A 25,474-nucleotide genomic window follows, 5' to 3' on the forward strand; every position below is an offset into this window, starting at 1 on the left:
CGCTAAGGGCCCTGGGGTGTGGGTGGGGTCCCATAAAGTTCAGCGAGATGGGGGTCACGGACGCATGCAAAGCAAGACACGGATTGGACCAATCACACAATTTGGGCGCTGAAGGCCCCATCTCCCAAATTTCCATTCACTATTCAAGTTAGAACCAAACTCTCCAGCAACGGATGCAGGTATCCGAGGCCCATTTGGGGCGCTCGGGACACCTAACCTTGGAAGGCGGGCGCAGGCGGAACCTTCGTCCTCAGCTCCAAGTTTCCCACAACTCCGCTTCTATCGCTACACTACCAAATAGACGGCCTCCTTCCCCCACCCACGATGGCCCAGTATTTTCAACGAAACGATTAACAGACTCCTCAACAACTGAGGACTGTTTCTCCAAGCAGCGTTCCCCCAGCGCGGTCGCATGCATCCCGCAACATAGCGGCGGTTCTCAAAGAAGGGCCACCCACGCTTCCCCCGCCCAGTGAGAAAGAGGCCGCCGGCCGCAGCTCCGGGCGCGTGCTCTGCCGCTGACGCCGCCCCGCGCCCACGCCGCCCCGCCTCCTTCTTTCCAGGACTTCCTGCTGTGCTGCTCGCAGAACCCCGCCGCGCTGCTGCAGGGACCTGACCTATTCGGAGCGCGCTGTTAGCCAGGGGTACCGGAAGAGGCCGGGCAGCGGGGGAGAGCTGCAGAGGGAGGCGGAGCCCGTCACGCACGCCTAGGGAGGGCAGGGGGAGAGAGGGAGGCACAGTTAAGCGAGGAGCGCGAGGAAGTGAGCTTGGGTCCGACTTGAGCTCTGGCTCAAGACCGAGACTGGTGGGCCAGGACCCCAAGCCGGCGTCACACCCCGTCTGAAGAAGACGGGCGGTCACATGGCTTCGCCATTCCTGCTTGCGGGAGCCACTACGGGCGACAGCGGCGGAGAGCTGAGCTCGGGGGACGACTCCGTGGATATGGAATCCCTCCAGAGCCCGGAGACCGAGGCGTCCAGGAGGCTGACAGAGCTGTTTGAGAAGGCTGCCGCGCACTTCCGAGGCCTGGTTCAAGGAGCCAGCAGGGAGCAGCTCTTGTACCTGTATGCCCGGTACAAGCAGGTAAAGTCGCAGGGAAGGGGTGGATGCGGGAGAGCGACCACAGGCCTTCTCTTTCCTCCAAAAAACAGATAGTAAACGTGCTTGATTAATGGTTAGGTGTAATGAAGTTTGTATGTGTGTGTGTGTTGTTTTTTAATCATCTGCTAAGGATTAGCATCATTCTGGACACGGAAAGGACCTGTCTGCTATCCGAGGAGTGATATTTAGCTGACCCTGAATGACAGTTTTTCTGTGTCTTCTCTGACTTGCTTAGTGGCCTTGCACTTACGCTTTCACCAGCTTCAGAACATTTACAAAACAAGATTTATCGTTCACTCTTGCCAGAGGGTCGTTTGGAAGTAAACGTAGTAATGTTAAAAAAACATTTCTGAGAATAATATGATTGTAATAAAGAGGGTGATGCAATGCAAAGTAAAGTATTACTACTTTTATTATTGTGATTTTTTTTTTAACCCTAAATATCTTAGACTTATGTTTTGGCTGAATATGCTTGTGTTAGATACAGTTATGAAAATTTTAGAGCTAGAAAACACCAGATGAAATAATGCCCTTCTCTTAGGAATAAGGAAACCCGGAGAGAGTAGATAACTTGCCTAGGGTCATAGAGAACTAGAACGAGATTGTAGCTCCTGACTCTAAGGCTTCAAAGATTACCTGGAAGTATGGAAATAATAATAATAATGTCATATGAGACATCTTTAATTTATCCTTAAAGAGTAATTGGGTTAGAAAAATAATTGCTTTATCATAATCGACAAATACTTGTTCAGCATCTTTTATGGCAAAACACTTGGGTGTTATGCCTGTGGGGGATGCAGAGAAGCAAAAGCATCATGACACTTGCCATCAAGAGACTTATAAAGTTACTTGAGGTGTTTAGATTTAAACATGTGAAAAATCGCTCATGAGAGTTAAATAACAGTTCAGGAAAACTCCAGCTCTTTGGAACACTGGAAGGAATGAAGTTCTGGATAACAGCCCATTTTATGCCTCTTGGTATCTGTTTCCCCCTGTATTCTTTTAAAAAAAAAAAGTTGTGGGGACCCTCTGTATTCTTAAACTGAATATACTAAGTAGAGATGAACCTTCTTTTGAAGATTCATGAATATCTGTTAAAGTGACCTGAGAGATATAGCTGGTAGGAACAAATGGTATAAATTATAGTGTTGAATGAAAATATGCCTGAATTGGCCTCAGAATTTGTTTTCATGCAGAAGTCCTGGATATCTGTTTTCTCTTTGGTCATTTATCCTGTCCTAATAACATTAAAATGAGACTTTCAGTTATTTAACAAGAATTTATTGAGCATTGCGCTTGGACCAGTAACATGGCTGACTGATGATTCTCTGAGCAGTATAAGACTAATTTTCTCCAAATTTCCTAAAAACATTGTTTTTCTTTCTATGACATATATTTATTGATATTAGCATCATCATTATTAAATATCTGATATTCGAGTCATCAGTGAACTATAGTCACCTGTCAGCTGGCAACCATCTGTCTCAAATATACTTCATCCAGATAGTCTGGAAGAGGCGTGTGTTCCTCACCCTCTTGACATTAGTGTGGTTAGAGATATTCTGTTTCTGGAAATAAAATTCCTCGTTATTGGAGAATAATTATTAGAGAATTAGAGAATAAGATTATGCTTACTTAGATATGTTAGGGCACACAGTGTTTATCAATCTCTTCTAAATATCTTGTTTTTATCAGAATTCTGTGGCAGTATTAAAAATAGCATCTTTGATAGAATAACAAAGTTGAAAGTCCAGTATAATTCCTGTATGGTGGATCAGAATTTCTCATAAAATAATTACATTTCTCATAAAATCAACCTTTATCATAAAATAATTACATTTTCTTTTCCAAATAGCACTCTATTTTGTCAGCAGGAAGAGGCTGAAAATAAGCTGAGATGTGAACCTTACTTAATAGAAGGCACCTGCCTTCTATTAAGGCAGACAGTAAAGAGATTTGCAAATTGTAAAACACTGTCACTTTTCTCACTAAATTTTTTTTGCTTTAAAATATATCAGGCAGAGCCCTAACATAACATAATAGCTCTTTTAGTCTTGGATAAGCCTATGGCTGCACAATTATCTTTTAGTGAAGTTTCAGAAAGATCACACCAATTAACAGGGTTTTTTTGGTCCTCCATGCATTAGCCTGCACTCTCCCAGCAAAAGATAACTAATTGACACCTGTGAAACTAGAGGACAATGAAAATTTGAAGCTCCTGTTGAGGAACCTTCAGCATTAGCACAGGTGGGGATACTCAGCATGTCCTCCTACTTTAACCTGGGTACACTTGATTCCCTGGCATTTACCATTGTCAAACTTTGTTGAAATACTCTGTTTCAGGGGCACTGATATATCATACATATATCAGAGAGAACAGAGTTTAGATGATGCTCTGTTAAAGTGCTGCATTTTATAACTGTTTCATAGCTTAGGATTCATCATCCCTGATTTGGAAACTGTTACTTACGATGTCCTAAAATCCTGTAGTTTTATTTTCCCAGTCTTTGTGGATCCAGAACTATTCTTTGAATTTGGGAATACAAAAGCTTCTATATCAGTGAGGATACTGGGTCAGCTGCTGAACTTTTATTTTCATCTCACATAATGGTCTGGAGGTAGGTGATCTAGGGCTGATAGGGTGCTTCTGTTTCATGTGATCATCCAGGGGCTTAGTCTTTGTCTGTCTTGTAGTTCAGCCATCCCTCAAGGCAGCAGTTCTCAAACTATGGTCCCCTGATAATCCCTCAGACTTTCACAGAATATAAAGTCAAAACTATTTTCATAATAATACCAAGACACTACAGGCATACCTCAGAGATATCAAGGGTTCAGTTGTAGACCACTGCAATAAAGCAAATAGCACAATAAAGTGAGTCAGGCGAATGTTTTGATTTCCCAATGCATATAAAAGTTATGTTTATACTATACTGTAGTCCATTAAGTGTGCAAAAGTGTTATGTCTAAAAAATGTATATACCTCAATTAAAAAATACTTTATTGCTAAAAAATGCTAACCATCATCTGAGCCTTCAGTGACTCATAATCTTTTCGCTAGTGGAGGGTTTGAAATACTGGGAGAATTAGCAAAATGTAACCCAGGGACATGAAGTGAGCAAATGCTATTGGAAGAATGGTGCCGATAGACTTGTTTGATACAGGGTGTCCACAAACCTTTAATTTGTGAAAAACGCAGTGTCTGCAAAGCACAATGAAGCAAAGTGCAGTAAAACGAGATATGCTTGTATTTGCCTTTTTTCTGTGCTGTCATGGCAGATAAAACTGCTGATGTGTTAGCATGAATCAAGGCAGTGGCAGCAGACTGTACTGGTAGTTATTTTTTTTTAACCACTATGTACTCTGAGTTAAAAAAAAAAAAAAAAAGGCCAGTTTCACTTTAAAATGTCTTTGATGAAGCAGTGAAAATTATTGATTTTTATTCAGTATTAACTCTTGAGTACACATCTTTTTACTATTGTGTGTGATGAAATGGGGGTACACACAAAATACTTCTCCTGCATACTGAATTATGTTGGTTGTTTTGAGGAAAAACACCTGTGTAATTTTTGGTTGCAAGTTGAGCTACCCACATGAAACATGATTTTTACTTAGCAGAGCAACTCACTGATAAACTATGCTTATTCAGATTTGAGCATTTGGCATACAGTTCCTTGAAAATGAGTGAAGTCAGCCTGTCACTTCAAGGAAAACAACTGACAGTATTTGTTGCCAGTGACAACATTTGAGCCTTCAAGTGAAAATTAAGTTTGGAAAATCTGTATCTGCCACCCGATCTTGACAGCTTCCTGAATACTGAAAAACGTTTTTGATAAGATTAGTGGAGGTTTTAATGATTGTGAACTTCCGGTATTGTATGTATAATGAATTGTGTCATTTGGAAGATCTGCGGAACTCAGTGAACTGTTTTTTCAAATATTTCAGGGAATGAGGTTACAAATTATGTGTGGATAAAAGATACATTGAAAGTGCAGGTCAGACCAATGGATTTTAATGTAACAGTGTGAAAAATTTGTTGGTATCACTTCAGATTCCACATTGCAATTAACCTTAAAGAAACTGCCACTTGTTTAGTTTTGGTGTGATATCAAAGACGAGTAGCCACAATTATCTGAAAATGCTACTAAAGTACTTTTCTTTTCTAACAACATATCTCTGTGAAGTTGAATTTTCTTCATTTACTTCAACCAAAACAGCATATACTGCAATATATTGAATGCAGAAGTAGAATACACCTGCCTTCTATTAAGGCAGACAGTAAAGAGATTTGCAAATTGTAAAACACTGTCACTTTTCTCACTAAATTTTTTTTGCTTTAAAATGTATATTTTTCATAAAATTTTGTTATTTATGTTAACATGTAATGAGTTTATTATTTTTAAATTAATACATATTTTAAAATTTTATTTCTAATCTGGTAAATATTGATAGATATAACCCACGTAAACAAAAGCTCTTTGGGGGGATCAGTTTCTAAGAGTGTAAAGGGATTATGAGACCAAAAGGTTTGTGAACTGCTGCCCAAAGATTCTCTTCCCATGGCCAGAGATAGCTCACCATACGCATGTTCTAGCCAGGGCAGAGGGAAGGGGAAGAACAAGCCCCCCTTTCTTCCCCCCGCCCCACCCCGGTATGCAGGCCTCTCACTGTTGTGGCCTTTCCCGTTGCGGAGCACAGGCTCCGGACACGCAGGCTCAGTGGCCATGGCTCACGGGCCCAGACGCTCCACGGCATGTGGGATCTTCCCAGACGGGGGCATGAGCCCGTGTCCCCTGCATCGGCAGGCAGACTCTCAACCACTGCACCACCAGGGAAGCCCCCTCCTTTCTTTTTAAGGAAGATATTTATATCACTTTCACATACATCCAGCCCCCCGAACCTGGGCAGAAGTTGCATGGCCACATGTAATGTTCAGCTCAATGACCATGTGTCCGGCTGAGACTTCTATTACCATAAGAGAGAGGAAGGATAGATACTGGTATTTGTTTCTGCCACTGGCTGTTGTCTGAATAAAAAAACCACAAATAGTAATAACTGCTATTTTTATGATGCCTAGTAGTTTATCTCATTTCATATTTCTAACACAGTAGTTCAAGTGATTTTAGAGATGCCAGAACTGAAGCCTAGATTCTATGTGGCATATAAAAGAGTGTTGTATAGTAGAGTAATATTGGACTTTGGTGTCTAACAGTCCTGGAGTCAAGTCTTGACTCCTAATTCAAGATTTACTCATGTGTGAGCTCCTCTGTACTCATTTATAGAATGAATTTGTAATGGCAAGCCTAACAGGATTGTTGTGTGGCTCATTTGACATACATATGTGAAACTTTTGGTTTATGGTGATTGTTCAAGAAAAGCAGCTCCTGATCTTTCATCATTTCTTCCCCCGTCCCATCATGACCGGGCTGCCCCTGTGTAAATGTACATTTTAATAACAGCCAGAGGGCCATGTGATTAATGGCTAAGCAAATGATAGAGATGATGGTTGTTAGGAGCTCAGAGATGGATGAGATCATTGTAGATGGAAAGGGTTCTTAGAATTTGAACCTTGAGTGGGACTGCAAGGAGATTTAGCATTTTGAAAAGCTGAGAGAAGAGAAGTCTTTTTAGGTGAGGGAAATAACATGAGCAAAATAGAATAAAAATTCTAAATGCAGTGAGTAGATCAGTCTGGTTAGTGAGTAGACCATCAGTTTGATTTTAGCAAAATGCAAGTGTGTAAGAGTAGAAGGAGGTAGTGGGAAGGTCTTTGAGAAGTAGATGGGGTCCAGATTGTGGTATTTAGCTTTAGGGAAAATAGGTATTTTGTTGAACACATGCCTAATGTATTCATTTTATATGCAACAAACATTTTTTTACTGCCTTAAGTTAGACACTATGTTATGTGCAATGAGCGACTTAAGAATGGTTTCTTAGAGGCTATATTCTAATAGCAAGATGAGACTACACAAACCTTGCTAACACAAGGTAAAAGTGAAAAGTGCCATCAGAGAGGTATAGAGTAAGTGCTGTGAGGGTTCATCAGAAAGGGAGATTACTGCTGGTGGTGGGAATCGAGCTGTGTAGTGAATTCTACAGTTGTGTGAATTTCACTTATGCTTATTGACAATGAAAATAATTACTGTGTAGTTTAACTACAAGTGTTTGAGGATTAAAAATAAGTATTGAGCACAAACAAGAGAAGACTATTGTGGAATAACTAGAATTTATATTATTGAGAAATCTTGAAATTTTTTTTGTGTGGCTTTTAGCATCTAAATTTATGTTGACTAGTTTCATAATAGGGCACGTTAAAAATAGTGTGCTTTATCCTGGAATTTGAGAGAGATAAAATGCTGATAGTGTTATGAGAATCAACACAGACAGACGGTATGATGAATTCTGATAAACTGTACTTTAAAGCTTGTTTTATTGCATGTTTAAAAATTCTTCTACATTACAAATGGTAATAAGGATTGCATAATCTATATTTATAATTTGTTTCATATATATAATTTGTCTACGAATTTAGGAATGCACTGTCACCCTTTTTTTTAATAATGTATTACACTGTTAGATAACAGTTTTTTTATGCAGTAAGCCAAAGCAGCCTGTATTTAAAGTTTGTTTTTCGGTTTGCTTTTGCAAAGCATGTTAAATTTTGTTATTTTATATGATGCAGATATTTTCTAACCTATAGTTATGAAGTATACATAATAGATTTAAAAATTAGAAGTTTCTCTGACATTTCTTTGAAAAATAAGTTCTTGATTTTACCCCCCTCCCGCTTGATTTAGGTCAAAGTTGGAAATTGCAATACTCCTAAACCAAGCTTCTTTGACTTTGAAGGAAAGCAAAAATGGTAAGAAATTCTTGGGATCTAATGGGGTTGTTGTAAATGGCTTAGGTGTTTAGGAATTAGAAAGTAGTGAGCAGATTAAAGAATTAGTTTTCTATTAATCTCTTTCTGCTGTAGACTGTGCTAATGATAGGCAGTTGGGAGAGAGATTAAAAGAATCCGATTGTAGTTAAATCTCCTAAAGGATTCTTATGCCATGATGTTGGTATATAAGTAGTTCACAACAGACACACATTCCTTGCATATGAATTGCTTCTTAGAGAGTGACCAAAAGAGCTATTGGTTGGAATTTTCCTTCCCTGTCATACAGCCCCTAATGGGACACCACTTCTCCCCTCTGGAGGGATCTTTGGAGGAAGGCCAGGAGGTTGGGAAGGTAGAAGAGCAGGGTAAATCCCAATTTTTTTACTCTTCTCCCCTTCGCAATTTTATCTGCTCATTTCTAGTGCCCTTCTGTTTCTTGCCCACCCATACCATGGTGAAGAAGTGCGTATAATACCCTGTTGGGCAGAAGGGGGAAAAAATAGATAGTGAGTCTACTTCTTTCCTGAATACATGAAAAGATTATGCCCTCCTAGATTTTTTTACTTAGAATTCAGAGATTACCTCTTATCATTTGAGGCCTTATTTCCTCTTACCTTGTCTAAGTGAAAAGAGAGAAATTGCATACAATAGGGAACCTTAGTTATAGAAGGAAGGACTTTGGAGCATCAGCCCTAGAATTAAAAGTAGAGAGAGTAGGGTTTAAAAAGAAAGATGAAATATGGTTATAGAGAGAAGAAGCATATTTCACAATGTGGTCCCCTGGACAAGTTGCCTGTCTAGGAAATGTTTGTTACTCAGCTCTGAGGAGATGTAGAGCTTGAACCCGAATGCAAATGTTAATGTCATTAAGCACAACTGTTTAGTTCAGCTGACTTTATTTTGTGTAAGACATTCTCAGTGAAGGAAGCAGTGCTTTGATTTTCATTCTGGCGCAGGTTTTCTTTGCTGATGATAACAAAAAGTTCTCTGACTGGCATTTTATTACTGTTGTAGAGAATACCTGATGTAAATTTTATTGTGAGTTTTTTGTTTTAGTTTAAGAATTATAATTCACCATTATTTTTTCCCCCAAGTTTGCCTATTATCTCACTGTTTTTAATAATTTTTAAAAGTTTAGACTTTACAACTGCTATAATTATAATCCAGTCAAGAATCATCAATGAAAAAAAAAAAAAGAATCATCAATGGATGTTAAAATCATTAGATGAAAAACTACTAGGGAACAATATTCACACAATCTGATCCACAGTTTACTTATTGATTACAAAGAGGAAACCGGGAGATACTGCTTTTACTAAGTCCTGACTCCTATCACGATGGGACAAACTGCTGTCATGTGATGAATTGTAAACGACATGTCACCTATATGTTGCTCTTGCCAAATATTTAACCTGATTCTAGTCATGATTAATCATTTTTGGCAAGAACACTCTGTAGGTGAGGAAACAATCAGACAAATGCAAATTGAAAGATATTTTATAAAACAGCTGGTTCAGACTCTTAGAAAATAGCAATATCATGGAAGACAAAAAGTCTGAAGATACATGAAACTCAGTGCTGTGTGTAAATCTTGATTGGCTCCTCATCTGGGAGAAGAAAGCTATAAAGAACCTTTTGGGGAAGTCAGGGAAATCTGAATATGGTCTATATACGTTTATTTAATAGTACTGATATTAAGTTTCTTCACTTTGAAGAATATATATTTGGGGTAAAGTGTTATGATGTATACAAGTAACTTTCAAGAGATTCAGCAAAAATAAATTTAGGAAACCTCAGAAAGATGTTCTGTTCATCATAGGAGCAGGCAGGTAGTGAGAAAACTGTGGGACTGAGTTCTGTTTTACAGTAGATCAGTGGCTGTACTTCCCGGTTGGAGGTAGAAAGAATTGGCAGGGAAAAGCCATGAAGGAGGCCTGTCCTAGCAGCTGGCAAAAAAGAAGAAAAGGAAAACACAGAAGGGGGCTCAGGACTAAAATATTGCCCTTGGTATTAAATTGCAGGAAGTCCCTACCTTCTTACTCACTGTATTCTTATCTCTGTCTTCACTTCCCCTCGCTTTTTTTTTTAATTTAATTTAATTTATTTTTTTATACCACAGGTTCTTATTAGTTATCCATTTTATACATATTAGTATATATATGTCAATCCCAATCTCCCAATTCCTCACACCACCACCACCCCTCCCCCGCCACTTCCCCCCTTGGTGTCCATACGTTTCTTCTCTACATCTGTGTCTCAATTTCTGCCCTGCAAACTGGTTCGTTTGTACCATTTTTCTAGGTTCTACATATATGCGTTAATATACGATATTTGTTTTTCTCTTTCTGACTTACTTCACTCTGTATGACAGTCTCTAGATCCATCCACGTCTCTACAAATGACCCAATTTCGTTCCTTTTTATGGTTGAGTAATATTCCATTGTATATATGTACCACATCTTCTTTATTCATTCGTCTGTCGATGGGCATTTAGGTTGCTTCCATGTCCTGGCTATTGTAAATAGTGCTGCAGTGAACATTGGGGTACATGTGTCTTTTTGAATTATGGTTTTCTCTGGGTATATGCCCAGTAGTGGGGTTGCTGGGTCATACGGTAATTCTATTTTTAGTTTTTTAAGGAACCTCCATACTGTTCTCCATAGTGGCTGTATCAATTTATATTCCCACCAACAGTGCAAGAGGGTTCCCTTTTCTCCACACCTTCTCCAGCATTTGTTGTTTGTAGATTTTCTGATGATGCCCATTCTAACTGGTGTGAGGTGATACCTCATTGTAGTTTTGATTTACATTTCTCTAATAATTAGTGATGTTTCATGTGCTTCTTGGCCATCTGTATGTCTTCTTTGGAGAAATGTCTATTTAGGTCTTCTGCCCATTTTTGGATTGGGTTGTTTGTTTCTTTAATATTGAGCTGCATGAGCTGTTTATATATTTTGTAGATTAATCCTTTGTCTGTTGATTCATTTGCAAATATTTTCTCCCATTCTAAGGGTTCTCTTTTCGTCTTGTTTGTAGTTCCCTTGGCTGTGCAAAAGTTTTTAAGTTTCATTAGGTCCCATTTGTTTATTTTTGTTTTTATTTCCATTACTCTAGGAGGTGGATCAAAAAAGATCTTCCTGTGATTTATGTCAAAGAGTGTTCTGTGTTTTCCTCTAAGAGTGTTATAGTGTCTGGTCTTACATTTAGGTCTCTAATCCATTTTGAGTTTATTTTTGTGTGTGATGTTAGGCAGTGTTCTAATTTCATTCTTTTACATGTAGCTGTCCAGTTTTCCCAGCACCACTTATTGAAGAGACTGTCTTTTCTCCATTGTATATCCTTGCCTCCTTTGTCATAGATTAGTTGACCATAGGTGCATGGGTTTATCTCTGGGCTTTCTATCCTGTTCCATTGATCTGTGTTTCTGTTTTTGTGCCAGTACCATATTGTCTTGATTACTGTAGCTTTGTAGTATAGTCTGAAGTCAGGGAGTCAGATTCCTCCAGCTCCGTTTTTTTTCCTCAAGACCGCTTTGGCTCTTCGGGGTCTTTTGTGTCTCCATACAAATTTTAAGATTTTTTGTTCTAGTTCTGTGAAAAATGCCATTAGTAGTTTGATAGGGATTGCTTTGAATCTGTAGATTGCTTTGGGTAGTATAGTCATTTTCACAATATTGATTCTTCCAATCCAAGAACATGGTATATCTCTCCATCTGTTTGTATCATCTTTAATCTCTTTCATCAGTGTCTTATAGTTTTCTTCCTACAGGTCTTTTGTCTCCCTAGGTAGGTTTATTTCTAGGTATTTTATTCTTTTTGTTGCAATGGTAAATGGAAGTGTTTCCTTAATTTTCTGATCTTTCATTGTTAGCATATAGGAATGCAAGAGATTTCTGTGCATTAATTTTGTATTCTGCAACTTTACCAAATTCATTGATTAGCTCTATAGTAGTTTTCTGGTGGCATCTTTAGGATTCTCTATGTATAGTATCATGTCATCTGCAAACAGTGACAGTTTTACTTCTTCTTTTCCAATTTGTATTCCTTTTATTCCTTTTTCTTCTCTGATTGCCATGGCTAGGACTTCCAAAACTGTGTTGAATAATAGTGGTGAGAGTGGACATCCTTGTCTTGTTCCTGATCTTAGAGGAAATGCTTTCAGCTTTTCACCATTGAGAATGATGTTTGCTGTAGGTTGTCATATATGGTCTTTATTATGTTGAGGTAGGTTCCCTCTATGCCCACTTTCTGGAGAGTTTTTATCATAAATGGGTGTTGAATTCTGTCAAAAGCTTTTTCTGCAGCTATTGAGATGATCATATGGTTTTTCTTCAGTTTGTTAATATGGTGTATCACATTGATTCATTTGCATATATTGAGGAATCCTTGCATTCCTGGGATAAATCCCACTTGATCATGGTGTATGATCCTTTTAATGTGTTGTTGGATTCTGTTTGCTAGTATTTTTTGAGGATTTTTGCATCTATATTCATCAGTGATATTGGTCTGTAATTTTCTTTTTTTGTAGTATCTTTGTCTGGTTTTGGTATCAGGGTGATGGTGGCCTCATAGAATGAGTTTGGGAGTTTTCCTTCCTCTGCAGATTTTTGGAAGAGTTTGAGAAGGATGGGTGTTAGCTCTTCTCTAAATGTTTGATAGAATTCACCTGTGAAGCCATCTGGTCCTGGACTTTTGTTTGTTGGAAGATTTTTAATCACAGTTTCAATTTCATTACTTGTGATTGGTCTGTTCATATTTTCTATTTCTTCTTGCTTCAGTCTTAGAAGGTTATTCTTTTCTAAGAATTTGTCTATTTCTTCCAGGTTGTCCATTTTATTGGCATAAAGTTGCTTGTAGTAGTCTCTTAGGATGCTTTGCCTTTCTGCAGTGTCTGTTGTAACTTCTCCTTTTTTCATTTCTAATTTTATTGATTTGAGTCCTCTCCTGCTTTTTCTTGATGAGTCTGGCTAATGGTTTATCAATTTTGTTTCTCTCCTCAAAGAACCAGCTTTTAGTTTTATTGATCTTTGCTGTTGTTTTCTTTGTTTCTATTTTATTTATTTCTGCTCTGATCATTATATTTCTTTCCTTCTACTAACTTTGGGTTTTGTTTGTTCTTCTTTCTTTAGTTGTTTTAAGTGTAGAGTTAGATTGTTTGAGATGTTTGTTGTTTCTTGAGGTAGGATTGTATTGCTATAAACTTCCCTCTTAGAACTGCTTTTGCTGCATCCCATAGGTTTTGGATCATCGTGTTTTCATTGTCATTTGTCTTTAGGTAGTTTTTTATTTCCTGTTTGATTTCTTCAGTGATCTGTTGGTTATTTAGTAATGTATTGTTTAGCCTCCATGTGTGTGTTTTTTACGTTTTTTTCCCTGTAATTGATTTCTAATCTCATAGTGTTGTGGTCAGAAAAGATGCTTGATATGATTTCCATTTTCTTAAATTACTGAGGCTTGGTTTGTGACCCAAGATATGATCTATCCTGGAGAATGTTCTGTGTGCACTTGAGAAGAAAGTGTAATCTGCTGTTTTGGATGGAATGTCCTATAAATATCAATTAAATCTTTCTGGTCTATTGTGTCATTTAAAGCTTGTGTTTCCTTATTAATTCTCTGTTTGGATGATCTGTCTATTGGTGTAAGTGAGGTGTTAAAGTCTCCCACTGTTATTGTGTTACTGTCGATTTCCTCTTTTATAGCTGTTAGCCGTTGCCTTGTGTATTGAGGTGCTCCTATGTTGGGTGCATATATATTTATAATTGTTTTATCTTCTTCTTGGATTGATCCCTTGATCATTATGTAGTGTCCTTCCTTGTCTCTTGTAACATTCTTTATTTTAAAGTCTATTTTATCTCATATGAGAATTGCTACTCCAGCTTTCTTTTGATTTCCATTTGCATGGAATATCTTTTTCCATCCCCTCACTTTGAGTCTGTATGTGTCCCTAGGTCTGAAGTGGGTCTCTTGTAGACAGCATATATATGGGTCTTGTTTTTGTATCCATTCAGCCAGTCTATGTCTTTTGGTTGGAACATATAATCCATTTACACTTAAGGTAGTTATCGATATGTATGTTCCTGTGACCATTTTCTTAATTGCTTTGGTTTTTTTTTTTTTTTTTTTTTGCGGTACATGGCCTCTCACTGTTGTGGCCTCTCCCGTTGCAGAGCACAGGCTCCGGACATGCAGGCTCAGCAGCCATGGCTCACGGGCCCAGCTGCTCCACGGCATGTGGGATCTTCCCAGACTGGGGCACGAACCCGTGTCCCCTGCATCGGCAGGCAGACTGTCAACCACTGCACCACCAGGGAAGCCCTTGGGTTTGTTTTTGTAGGTCCTTTTCTTCTCTTGTGTTTCCCGCTTAGAGAAGTTCCTTTACCATTTGTTGTAGAGCTGGTTTGGTGGTGCAGAATTCTCTTAGCTTTTGTTTGTATGCAAAGCTTTTGATTTCTCCATTGAATCTGAATGAAATCCTTACCGGGTAGAGTAATCTTGGTTGTAGGTTCTTCCTTTTCATCACTTTAAATATGTCATGCCACTCCCTTCTGGCTTGTAGAGTTTCTGCTGAGAAATCAGATGTTAACCTTATGGGAGTTCCCTTGTATGTTATTTGCCATTTTTCCCTTGCTGCTTTCAGTAGTTTTTCCTTGTCTTTAATTTTTGCCAGTTTGATTACTATGTGTCTCCACGTGTTTCTCCTTGGGTTTATCCTGTATGGGACTCTGTGTGCTTCCTGGACTTGGGTGGCTATTCCCTTTCCCATGTTAGGGAAGTTTTCGACTATAATCTCTTCACATATTTTCCTTTCACTCTCTCTTCTCCTTCTGGGACCTCTATAATGCGAATGTTGTCGCGTTTAATGTTGTCCCAGAGGTCTCTTAGGCTGTCTTCATTTCTTTTCATTCTTTTTTCTTTATTCTGTTCCGCAGCAGTGAATTCCACCATTCTGTCTTCCAGGTCACTTATCCGTTCTTCTGCCTCAGTTATTCTGCTATTGATTCCTTCTTGTGTATTTTTCATTTCACTTATTGTATTGTTCATCTCTGTTTGTTTGTTCTTTAATTCTTCTAGGTCTTTGTTAAACATTTCTTGCATCTTCTCGATCTTTGCCTCCATTCTTTTTCCGAGGTCCTGGATCATCTTCACTATCATTATTCTGAATTCTTTTTCTGGAAGGTTGCCTATCTCCACTTCATTTAGTTGTTTTTGTAGGATTTTATCTTTTTCCTTCATCTGGTACGTAGCCTTCTGCCTTTTCACGTCTATCTTTCTGTGAATGTGGTTTTTGTTCCACAGGCTGCAGGATTGTAGTTCCTGCTTCTGCTGTCTGCCCTCTGGTGCATGAGGCTATCTGAGAGGCTTATGCATGTCTCCTGATGGGAGGGAATGGTGGTGGGTAGAGCTGGCTGTTGCTCTGGTGGGCAGAGCTCAGTAAAACTTTAGTGTGCTTGTTTGCTGATGGGTGGCGCTGGATTCCCTCCCTGTTGGTTGTTTGGCCTGAGGCTACCCAACACTGGAGCCTACCCAGGCTCTTTGGTGGGGTTAATGGCAGACTCTGGGAGGGCTTATGTCAAGGAGTACTTCCCATAACTTCTGCTGCCAGTGTCCTTGTCCTCACGGTGAGACACAGTCATCCCCCGCCTCTGCAGGAGACCCTCCAGCACTAGCAGGTAGGTCTGGTTCAGTCTCCTGTGGGGTCACTGCTTCTTCCCCTGGGTCCCGCTGTGCACACTACTTTGTGTGTGCCCTCCAAGAGTGGAGTCTCTGTTTCTCCCAGTCCTGTTGAAGTCCTGAAGTCAAATCCCGCTAGCCCTCAAAGTCTGATTCTCTGGGAATTCCTCCTCCCGTTGCCAGACCCCCAGGTTGGGAAGTCTGACTTGGGGCTCAGAACCTTCACTCCAGTGGGTGGACTTCTGTGGTATAATTGTTCTCCAGTTTGCGAGTCAGCCACCCAGCACTTATGGGATTTGATTGTATTGTGATTGCGTCCTTCCTACAGTCTCATTGTGGCTTTTCCTTTGTCTTTGGATGTGGGGTGTCTTTTTTGGTGAGTTCCATTGTCTTCCTCTTGATGATTGTTCAGCAGTTGGTTGTGATTCTGCTGCTCTCGCAAGAGGGAGTGAGAGCATGTCCTTCTACTCTGCCACCTAGAACCAAAAATCCCTCCCCTTGCTTTTTTTTTTTTTTCCTCCCCTTGCTTTTGATGTCCCTGCCCAAAGCCTCAGGATCTACTACTAGCAGCTTAGAGATGAGATAACAGCAGAAGGGGAGGTATATTTCTCACATCTTAAAATGAGAAGTTTGAAGCATTTCCCACAGAATATTATTTTGTGTGACGGTTAACCTATTACTGAAATGCCACAAACACAGTTAATTCGTAAGATGGGAACTACTCCTATTGTTTGTAGACCATACATTCTCAACAGGGGTTTGAAATTTGGGTTTGGGGGAGTTTTAAAATCTTAGATAGTAAAAAAAATAAAAAATAAAAAAAATCTTAGATAGTATAATAGTGTGTCATCTTCCAAAATTCAGCAGATGTGCAGTATATGTGTAATTTTAAAATTTAACGGGGGAGGGTGATTAGGGAAAAAATGTCTCAAAGGGCTCCTTTGGTTGGGTGATAAGGTCTGTATTGCTGTGGACCAATGAAATGCAAAAAGAGAAGGCTACTCATATATGGCTTGTTATATCTGTATCTCCTGACCCTTAAAATGTGTGTGCCTTTTTTTTAATAATAAAAAGAAGAAATATACTGTTTGTGTTCCTTACATAGTTAATGATAGGTCATTTTGGATATTCTCTACTTTAGGGAAGCATGGAAAGCACTTGGTGATTCAAGCCCCAGCCGAGCAATGCAGGAGTATATTGCTGTAGTGAAAAAATTAGATCCAAGTTGGAATCCTCAGGTAAGACCGAATGATTGTAAATAATATTTTCCAATAACATATTATCTTTCTCTCAAATAAATGTTTAAAACTAAGCTTTAGGCTTAAATAACATCCTTAAAGTTTTATTTTCTCAAATCAAAAGATTATAAAGGTATTGCAGTATTTATCTAAAAATATTATTGCTTATATGTTAATCAGCTACTGATACTGAGAACTTCTCTGAATTGTAGAGCATTTTTAAAAGCATAATTGTAATTTCAGTCGTGTAAAAACTCAATTCATTTCAGAATCTGAAAGAGTTTAACTTGAGATCATATTATTATCTTGAGAAATGGAAGGTTTTTTTTTTAATGAACACTTTCTATGAAAGTACAGAATGCTTGTTGATAGGGGTAAAATATGAATGACATGCTTTCTGCCATTATGTAAAGTACCTTATAGAATATAAAATGTATCAAAAATAGAGTAACAGTATAAAACAATAATAATGCGAATGCTAGGGTATCCAGTGGAAGAACATTACTTTGGACTTTGGCGGCAGTTATTACGTTGTTACATATTTATTACCAGTATGAAGGAATTTTGTTCCACCAGTGATGGAATCTTAAAATGTCAGAGTTGTAAGGAATCTTAAAGATTTATATGTTATGACATATAAAAGTATATCTTAATTATGAGTACAAAGGGGGAGAGATAACCAAGTTAGGATAGCTCTAATGATACAACTGCCTTTTGGAAATCATTGAAACATTTCCTGATGTTTTTGATGTTCATGAGTATTCATTCTCAGAAACATTCCTTTTTATTAATATCTTTTATAAAATGTCAAGTTTGCATACAGATATATACCATAAAGGTCGTAAGGACTTAAACTCTGAAATTCAGTGGTAAAAGCAGGTGCATCTCTGAGCTGAACTCAGCCTGAACACAAATGGCATGATATTTATTTATTTATTTATTTATTAACATCTTTATTGGAGTATAATTGCTTTACAATGATGTGTTAGTTTCCGCTGTATAACAAAGTGAATCAGCTATACACATACATACATCCCCATGTCCCCTCTCTCTTGCGTCCCCCTCCCACCTTGCCTATCCCACCCCTCTAGGTGGTCACAAAGCACCGAGCTGATCTCCCTGTGGCACGATATTTAAAAAAAAACAAAAACAAGACTTGAAATTGCATGCCTTAAGTGAGTCCTTACTCTTCAGGTCCAGCCGCTGTGGTCTCAGTTCTTCCCTATTGACTTATACTTGACTGTTTCTGATGCCTGGCTTATGTAGGTGTTTTGAGTTGATAACTTCTGATAAATGACAGAATTTATGATTTCTTACCTTCAATAATTTAATTACTAAGTAAAATTCCGTTAACTATGACTCTTACAAATGCACAGTCCATGTAGTTAGGTAGTTCTTCCTTAGGGAAACCCAAACGGGCATTAAGGATGTTTTTAAAAATATCTGAATCTTACCTATTGAACTTATAAAACTTGAGTAGACTAAGCAGAACCAAAGATACTTTCTTTTTTTTTTTCTTTTCTTTCTTTTTTTTCAACATCTTCATTGGACAAAGATACTTTCAAGTAAAAATGATTCTTTAATACATTGTTCTAAAAATATGTTAACATCATAATCTAGTCGTAAACAGGAATTTTATGTTTCATTTACGTTTTAATTTTTAGTTTAAACATTCTGAGCTGGTCCCTTTGACTCATAGCTTTTTTTCCGCCTTCTTTTTGATTGGTATGGGGCAGGTCATAATCTCAATCTCAAGAGATTTGGTATTTGGTTCATTATCTTTTAGGTTAAAAGAACCATTTTCTTTTGATATTTGTTTCTAAAAATGATGAAATAATAACAACTCTTATGCTGAGTGTGTTAAGTTCTTTTCAGGTATTGCCCTTTGAAATCTTCATAAGAATTTTAAGAATTAGGAACTATTATTGTCTGTATTTTAAAAAAGAGAAAATTCAGGCACAGAGAGGCTTAGTAACTTTTCTAAGGTTAGCCAGCTAATGAATGGTGTTGCCAGGATTTGGACCTATGCTTATATGAGTCCAGATCCCCACCCCTAATCACTCTGCTATCTGTTCTATAGCTGACATTATGTGTATTAAAAAAAGCATGTAAACGTAAGTGTATGGAAAATTCAAGTAAAGATATTTATTTTAAATTTATTATTTTAAAATTTTATTTTATTTTTGGCTGTGTTGGGTCTTTGCCGCTGAGCGCGGGCTTTCTCTAGTTGTGGCGAGCAGGGCTACTCTTTGTTGCTGTGCGCGGGCTTCTCATTGCAGTGGCTTCTCTTATTGAGGAACATGGTCTCTAGGTGTGCGGGCTTCAGCAGTTGTGGTGTGTGGGCTCAGTAGTTGTGTCTCACGGGCTCTAGAACGCAGGCTCAGTAGTTGTGGCACATGCGCATAGTTGCTCTACGGCATGTGGGATCTTCCTGGACCAGGGCTCGAACCCGTGTCCCCTACATTGGCAGATGATTCTTAACCACTCCGCCACGTGGGAAGCCCAAGATAGTTACTTTTTTTTTTTTTTGTGGTACGCGGGCCTCTCACTGCTGTGGCCTCTCCTGCCGCGGAGCACAGGCTCCGGACGCGCAGGCCCAGCGGCCACAGCTCACGGGCCCAGCCACTCCACAGCATGCGGGATCCTCCCGGACCGGGGCACGAACCCGCGTCCCCTGCATCGGCAGGTGGACTCCCAACCACTGCGCCACCAGGAAAGCCCCCAAGATAGTTACTTTTTAAATCAAAGCTACATGGTACCTTGAAGTATAAAATGAATAGTGCTTTAAAATGTAACCCTTTGCCTGTTTTCTGTTTTGTTTCGTCTTTCTCAGGAATGTACTGTTGAATGTCTAATATAATCAAGGCAATTCTTTTGCTTTTACTTAAATAGTTTTTTGGGAGGGAGGCAGAGAGGGTGAGTTTTTGTTTGTTTGTTTTTTAATAAATTTATTTATTTTTATTTTTGGCTGCATTGGATCTCTGCTGGAGCACACGGGCTTTCTCTAGCTGCGGCGAGCGGGGGCTATTTGTTGCAGTGCGCAGGCTTCTCATTGCAGTGGTTTCTCTTGCACAGCAGGGGTTTCAATAGTTGTGGCTCGCGGGCTCTAGAGTGCAGGCTCAGTAGTTGTGGTGCATGGGCTTAGTTGCTCCATGGCAACGCGGGATCCTCCCGGACCAGGGCTCGAACCCGTGTCCCCAGCACTGGCAGGCAGATTCTTTTTTTTTTTTTTTTTTTTTTTTAAAGAAGATGTTGGAGGTAGGAGTTTATTAATTAATTTATTTATTTTTGCTGTGTTGGGTCTTCGTTTCTGTGCGAGGGCTTTCTCTAGTTGTGGCAAGCGGGGGCCACTCTTCATCGCGGTGCGCGGGCCTCTCACTGTCGCGGCCTCTCTTGCTACGGAGCATAAGCTCCAGACGCGCAGGCTCAGTAGTTGTGGCTCACGGGACTAGTTGCTCTGCGGCATGTGAGATCCTCCCGGACCAGGGCTCGAACCCGTGTCCCCTGCATTAGCAGGCAGATTCTCAACCACTGCGCCACCAGGGAAGCCCCCAGGCAGATTCTTAACCACTGCACCACTAGGGAAGTCCCAAGGGTGAGTTTTTAATTTTGGTATAATTTTTATTTCTTTTTTTTTTTTTTTTTGTTTGCGGTATGCAGGCCTCTCACTGTTGTGGCCTCTCCCGTTGCGGAGCACAGGCTCCGGACGCACAGGCTCAGCGGCCATGGCTCACGGGCCCAGCCGCTCTGTGGCATGTGGGATCTTCCCGAACCGGGGCACAAACCCGCGTTGCCTGCATTGGCAGGTGGACTCTCAACCACTGCGCCACCAGGGAAGCCCTATTTCTTTTTTTTTTCTTTTTTTTCTTTTTTTTTTTTCCTATTTCTATTATTTTTGACAAATAAAAATTATATATATTTAAGGTATACAATGTGATGTTTTGGTGTTTGGTATATATCTTGTGAAATGATTATCACAGTAAAACTAATTAATATATCCCTCACCTCCCATATTTATCATGGTTTTATGTGTGTGTGTGACGTGAAAGTTTCAAGAATAGTACAAGACACTTCTGGATGGCCTTTGTCTAGTTACACCAGTTTTTTTTTTACATTTGTTTTAGCATTCTTTCTCTATTTACTCATAAATACATACATGCTACATATAAATAAGTTTTTTCGGAATTATTTTATTATTATTTTTGAACTAAAAGCTATAGACATCATGTCCCTTTACTACTTAATACTTCAATATGTTACTATACTGCAGTTATCAAAATTGGTAAATTTTTTTTTTTTTGGTGTCATGAATTCTTTTGAAATTCTTTTTTTTTCAGAACCCTGGGCTCGAGTTCCTACAGAGCATGCATGTGTGTGTGTTTGTATGTAGATATGTGTGTGTATACATATTTCTTTTAATATAAAAATTGTAAATGTATATTTAAGGTATATAATATGATGATTTGATGTATATATACATAGTGAAATGATTAGTCAAGCTAACTAATATAACATCTCCTCTCATAGTCACCTTTTCTCTGTGTATGTGTGATGAAAACACCTGAGGTTTACTCTCTTAGCATACTTCCAGTATTCAATACAGTGTTATTAACTGTAGTCATCATGCCTGTACATTAGATCCCTAGACTTATTCATCCTACATAACTGCAACTTTGTACCCTTTGACCAATATCTTGCTATTTCCCCTAGCCATTGGTAAACAACATTCTATTCTCTGCTTCTATGAATTTCACTTTTTAATTTTTTTAGATTCTATATATGAGATCATATAATACTTGTCTTTCTCTCTCTGGCTTATTTCACTTAGCATGATGTCCTCCAGGTTCATCCACGTTGTCATAAGTGGTAAGATTTCCTTCGTTCTCATGGCTGAATAATGTTCTGGTGTGTGTGTGTGTATACACACACACACTATATCTTGTTTATGCATTCATCCATACATGGACACTTAGGTTGTTTCCATATATTGGCTATTGTGAATAATGCTAAAAACATGAGAGGGCAAGATATCTCTTTGAGATCCTGATTTCATTTCCTTTAGATGTATACCCAGAGGTGAGATTGCTGGATCATACTGGAGTTCTATCTTTAATTTTTTGAAGAACCTCCATACTGTTTCTCATAATGGCTATAGCAATTTACATTCCTACCAATAATATACGATTCTCTTTTCTCAAAATCAGGAATTTTAACATTGATTCAATATTACTGTCAAATCCATAATTCATATTCAAGTTTATCATTTATCTAAAATATGTCTTTCATAGTTATTTTTAAAAATTCTGATCCATCATCCAGTCCAGGATCATGCATTGCATCTAGTTGTCATGTCTCTTTAGTCTCCTTTAATCTGGAATAGTTTCTCAGCCTTTCTTTTTCTCTCTTGACTGTGATATTTTTGAAGAGTATAGGCCAGTTATTTTGTAGAGTGCCCCTCAATTTGTTTGTCTGTTTTCTCATGAGTAGATTTAGATCATGTGTTTTTAAGAGGAATACCACAGAATTCTTCTCAATGCATTATACCAGGACATACATGATGTCTGTTTGCCCCCGAATTGGTTGTTAACATTGATCACTTACTTAAGGTGGTGTCTGCCAGATTTCTCTACTGTAACTTTCCTTTTTCCCCCTTTGTAATTAGTGAGTAATTTGTGGGGAGATACTTTGAGACTATGTAAATATCCTTTTCCTAATCAGATTTCACTGACTAGTTTTAACATCCATTAATGATTTTCTGAATCCATCATTTCTTCTACATTTATTATTTGGCACTCCACTGTAAGGGTGGGCTTTCTCTTCTCCCCTATTTATTTATTCATTTTCAAGAACTGTGAAAGGTGTAGGATTGTACCCTACTTGCAAGCTAATAAGTTAGCCTGTTACTGTTTCTTAGGTGCTGGCCGAGGCTCCTGGGTCTGAGCCAAAGGGCTTTATTATTCACGGCATGGCAAACTGCATGAGCTTCATTTGATTTGCATCTGTTTCTTGTGTCCCCTAAGTCCCACAGGTATGATGCAGGTGGGCCTAGATGGATTCCTGCGTATGCAGTGGGTTGTGCTATAGGGAAGGAGCACTGAGCTTTGGGGATTCACCACTTTTATAGCAGGTAGAAGCAAGCCTGCTATTTGTGAGGGGTTGGGAAGACGTGACGTCATCCCTGAAGGTGGCTTACTGTACGTACAACCCTGAGAAAAGGCCTAGATAAAGAGTGGTCAGAGGGCTTCCTTGGTGGTGCAGTGGTTAAGAATCTGCCTGCCAATGCAGGGGACACGGGTTAGAGCCCTGGTCTGGGAAGATCCCACATGCCGTGGAGCATCTAAGCCCGTGTGCCACAACTACTGAGCCTGTGCTCTAGAGCCTGCAAACCACAACTGCTGAGCCCACGAGCCACAACTACTGAAGTCTGCACACCTAGAGCCCGTGCTCCACAACAAGAGAAGCCACCACAATGAGAAGCCTGCACACCGCAATGACGAGTAGCCCCCGCTCGCTGCAACTAGAGAAAGCCCGTGCACAGCAACGAAGACCCAACACAGCCAAAACTAAATAAAATAAAATAAATTAACTAAAAAAATAATAAAGCTTAAAAAAAAAAGAAAAGGAGTGGTTAGAGCCTGGCATACTGAACATGAATGTATAGGGATGCTCAGGGCCCATGGTTGATTGCCTCACCCAATATATACCAGTATATACTCATAGATTTCTATTTTATTCAATGGGTAATAGTCAGTTACCATCATTATTTGGCCACTGAGAGCTCATTCAAGATGGCTCCCCTGTCCTTTTGATATGTCTCCATCATTCTTTGAGCGCTTTCTTACTTTCTGGCACGAGATGTTTCAGGCTGTATTAGTCCCCTCGGGTTGCCATAACAAAGTACCACAAACTAGTACTTTGTAGTTTAAAACAAGAGAAATTTATTCTCTTGTAGTACTGGAGACCAGAAGTCTGAAAATAAGGTGTTAGCAGAGCCATGCTGTCTTTGGAAGCTTCAGGGAGGAATCTGTCCTTGCCTTGGCCAGCTTCTGATGGCCTCAGATAGTCCTTAGTTTGTGGCAGCATAACTCCAGTTGCTGTCTCTGTCTTCACATGGCCTTCTTCTCTGTCTCCAGATCTCCCTTACTTTCTCTTATATGGACAACCAGTCATTGGATTTAGGGCTCACCTTAAACCTCATCTTAACTTTTTCCCCTAGCTTTATTGAGACGTAACTGACATATAACATTGTGTAAGTTTAAGGTGTACAATATGTTGATTTGACACATATGTATTGCAAAATGATTACCACCATAGCTAATACCTCCATCATGTCACATAATTACTATTTCTGTTTTGTGATGAGAACAATAAAGATCTACTCCTTTAGTAACTTTCAAGTATATAATACAGTATTATTAACTATAATCACCATGCTGTACATTAGATCCCCAGAACTTATTCATCTTATAGCTTGAAGTTTGTACCTTTGACCAACATTTTCCCCATTTCTCCCCCACCCCCGAGGCCCCTGGTAAAAACCATTCTACTCTTTGTTTCTATGAGTTTGGCTTTTATAGGTTCCACATGTAAGTGATGTTATGTAGTAGTTGTCTTTCTCTGACTTTTTTCACTTAGAATAATACCTTCAGGGCCCATTCATGTTGTTGCAAATGGTAGGATTTCCTTCTTTCTCATGGCTGAATAATATATATATTTCATACTTCCTTTATTCATCTGTTGATAGACACTTAGGTTGTTTCCATATCTTGGCTATTGTAAATAATGCTGCAATGAACATGGGAGTAAAGATATTTCTTCAAGATCCAGTTTTCATTTCTTTTGGATATAAACACAGATGTGAGATTGCTGGATCATATGGTAGTTTTTGAGAAACCTCCATACTGTTTTCCGTAGTGGTTGTACCAGTTTACATTTCTTTCTTTCTTTTTTTAAAATTAACTAATTAATTTATTTTTGGCTGCGTTGGGTCTTCGTTGCCGCGCATGGGCTTTCTCTAGTTGCGGCGAGCGGGGGCTACTCTTTGCTGCTGTGCGCAGGCTTCTCATTGCAGTGGCTTCTCTTGTTGCGGAGCACGGCCTCTAGGTGCGCAGGCCTCAGTAGTGGCTCGCGGGCTCTAGAGCGCAGGCTCAGTAGTTGAGGTGCATGGGCTTAGTTGCTCTGTGGCATGTGGGATCTTCCCGGACCAGGGCTCAAACCCATGTCCCCTGCATTGGCAGGCAGATTCTTAACCACTGCGACACCAGGGAAGTCCCCAATTTACATTTCTACTAGCATCGCACCAGGTTTTTTTTTTTTCCACCTCCTCACCAACACTTGTTATCTCTTGTCTTTTTGATGATAGCCATTCTAACAGGTGTGATGTTTCACTGTGGTTTTGTTTTGCATTTCCTTGATGGTTAGTGATGTCAAGCACCTTTTCATGTATTTGTTGGCTATTTGAATGTCTTCTTCAGAAAAATGTCTATTCATTTCTGCCCATTTTTAAATCAGATTTTTTTCTTTTTTTGCTATTGAGTTATATGAGTTCTTTATATGTTTTGAATATTATCCTTTATTACATATGT

At 39.1% G+C, this 25,474-nt stretch overlaps 1 protein-coding gene across 8 annotated transcripts in view; it reads left to right on the top strand.

Annotated features, from left to right (window-relative positions):
- The first annotated feature begins 539 nt into the window (after positions 1 to 539).
- The window catches only part of ACBD6 (acyl-CoA binding domain containing 6), a 231,393-nt gene continuing 206,458 nt past the window's right edge, over positions 540 to 25,474 (top strand). For 2 of the 8 annotated variants that reach the window (XM_027086147.1, XM_027086148.1), the window contains exons 1-3: positions 540 to 1,083; positions 7,896 to 7,960; positions 16,793 to 16,889. In XM_027086147.1, the coding sequence (XP_026941948.1) occupies positions 862 to 1,083; positions 7,896 to 7,960; positions 16,793 to 16,889 (384 nt within the window). In that variant the 5' untranslated portion in view covers positions 540 to 861. The remainder of the gene's footprint in view (positions 1,084 to 7,895; positions 7,961 to 16,792; positions 16,890 to 25,474) is intronic. The other 6 variants (XM_027086150.1, XR_003428511.1, XR_003428510.1 and 3 more) reach the window with 6 other exon arrangements.

The sequence above is a fragment of the Aethalodelphis obliquidens genome, unplaced genomic scaffold (genome assembly GCF_003676395.1).
Source record: "Aethalodelphis obliquidens isolate GAN/ISIS:26980383/991018 unplaced genomic scaffold, ASM367639v1 scaffold55, whole genome shotgun sequence".
Classification (NCBI taxonomy): Eukaryota; Metazoa; Chordata; class Mammalia; order Artiodactyla; family Delphinidae; genus Aethalodelphis; species Aethalodelphis obliquidens.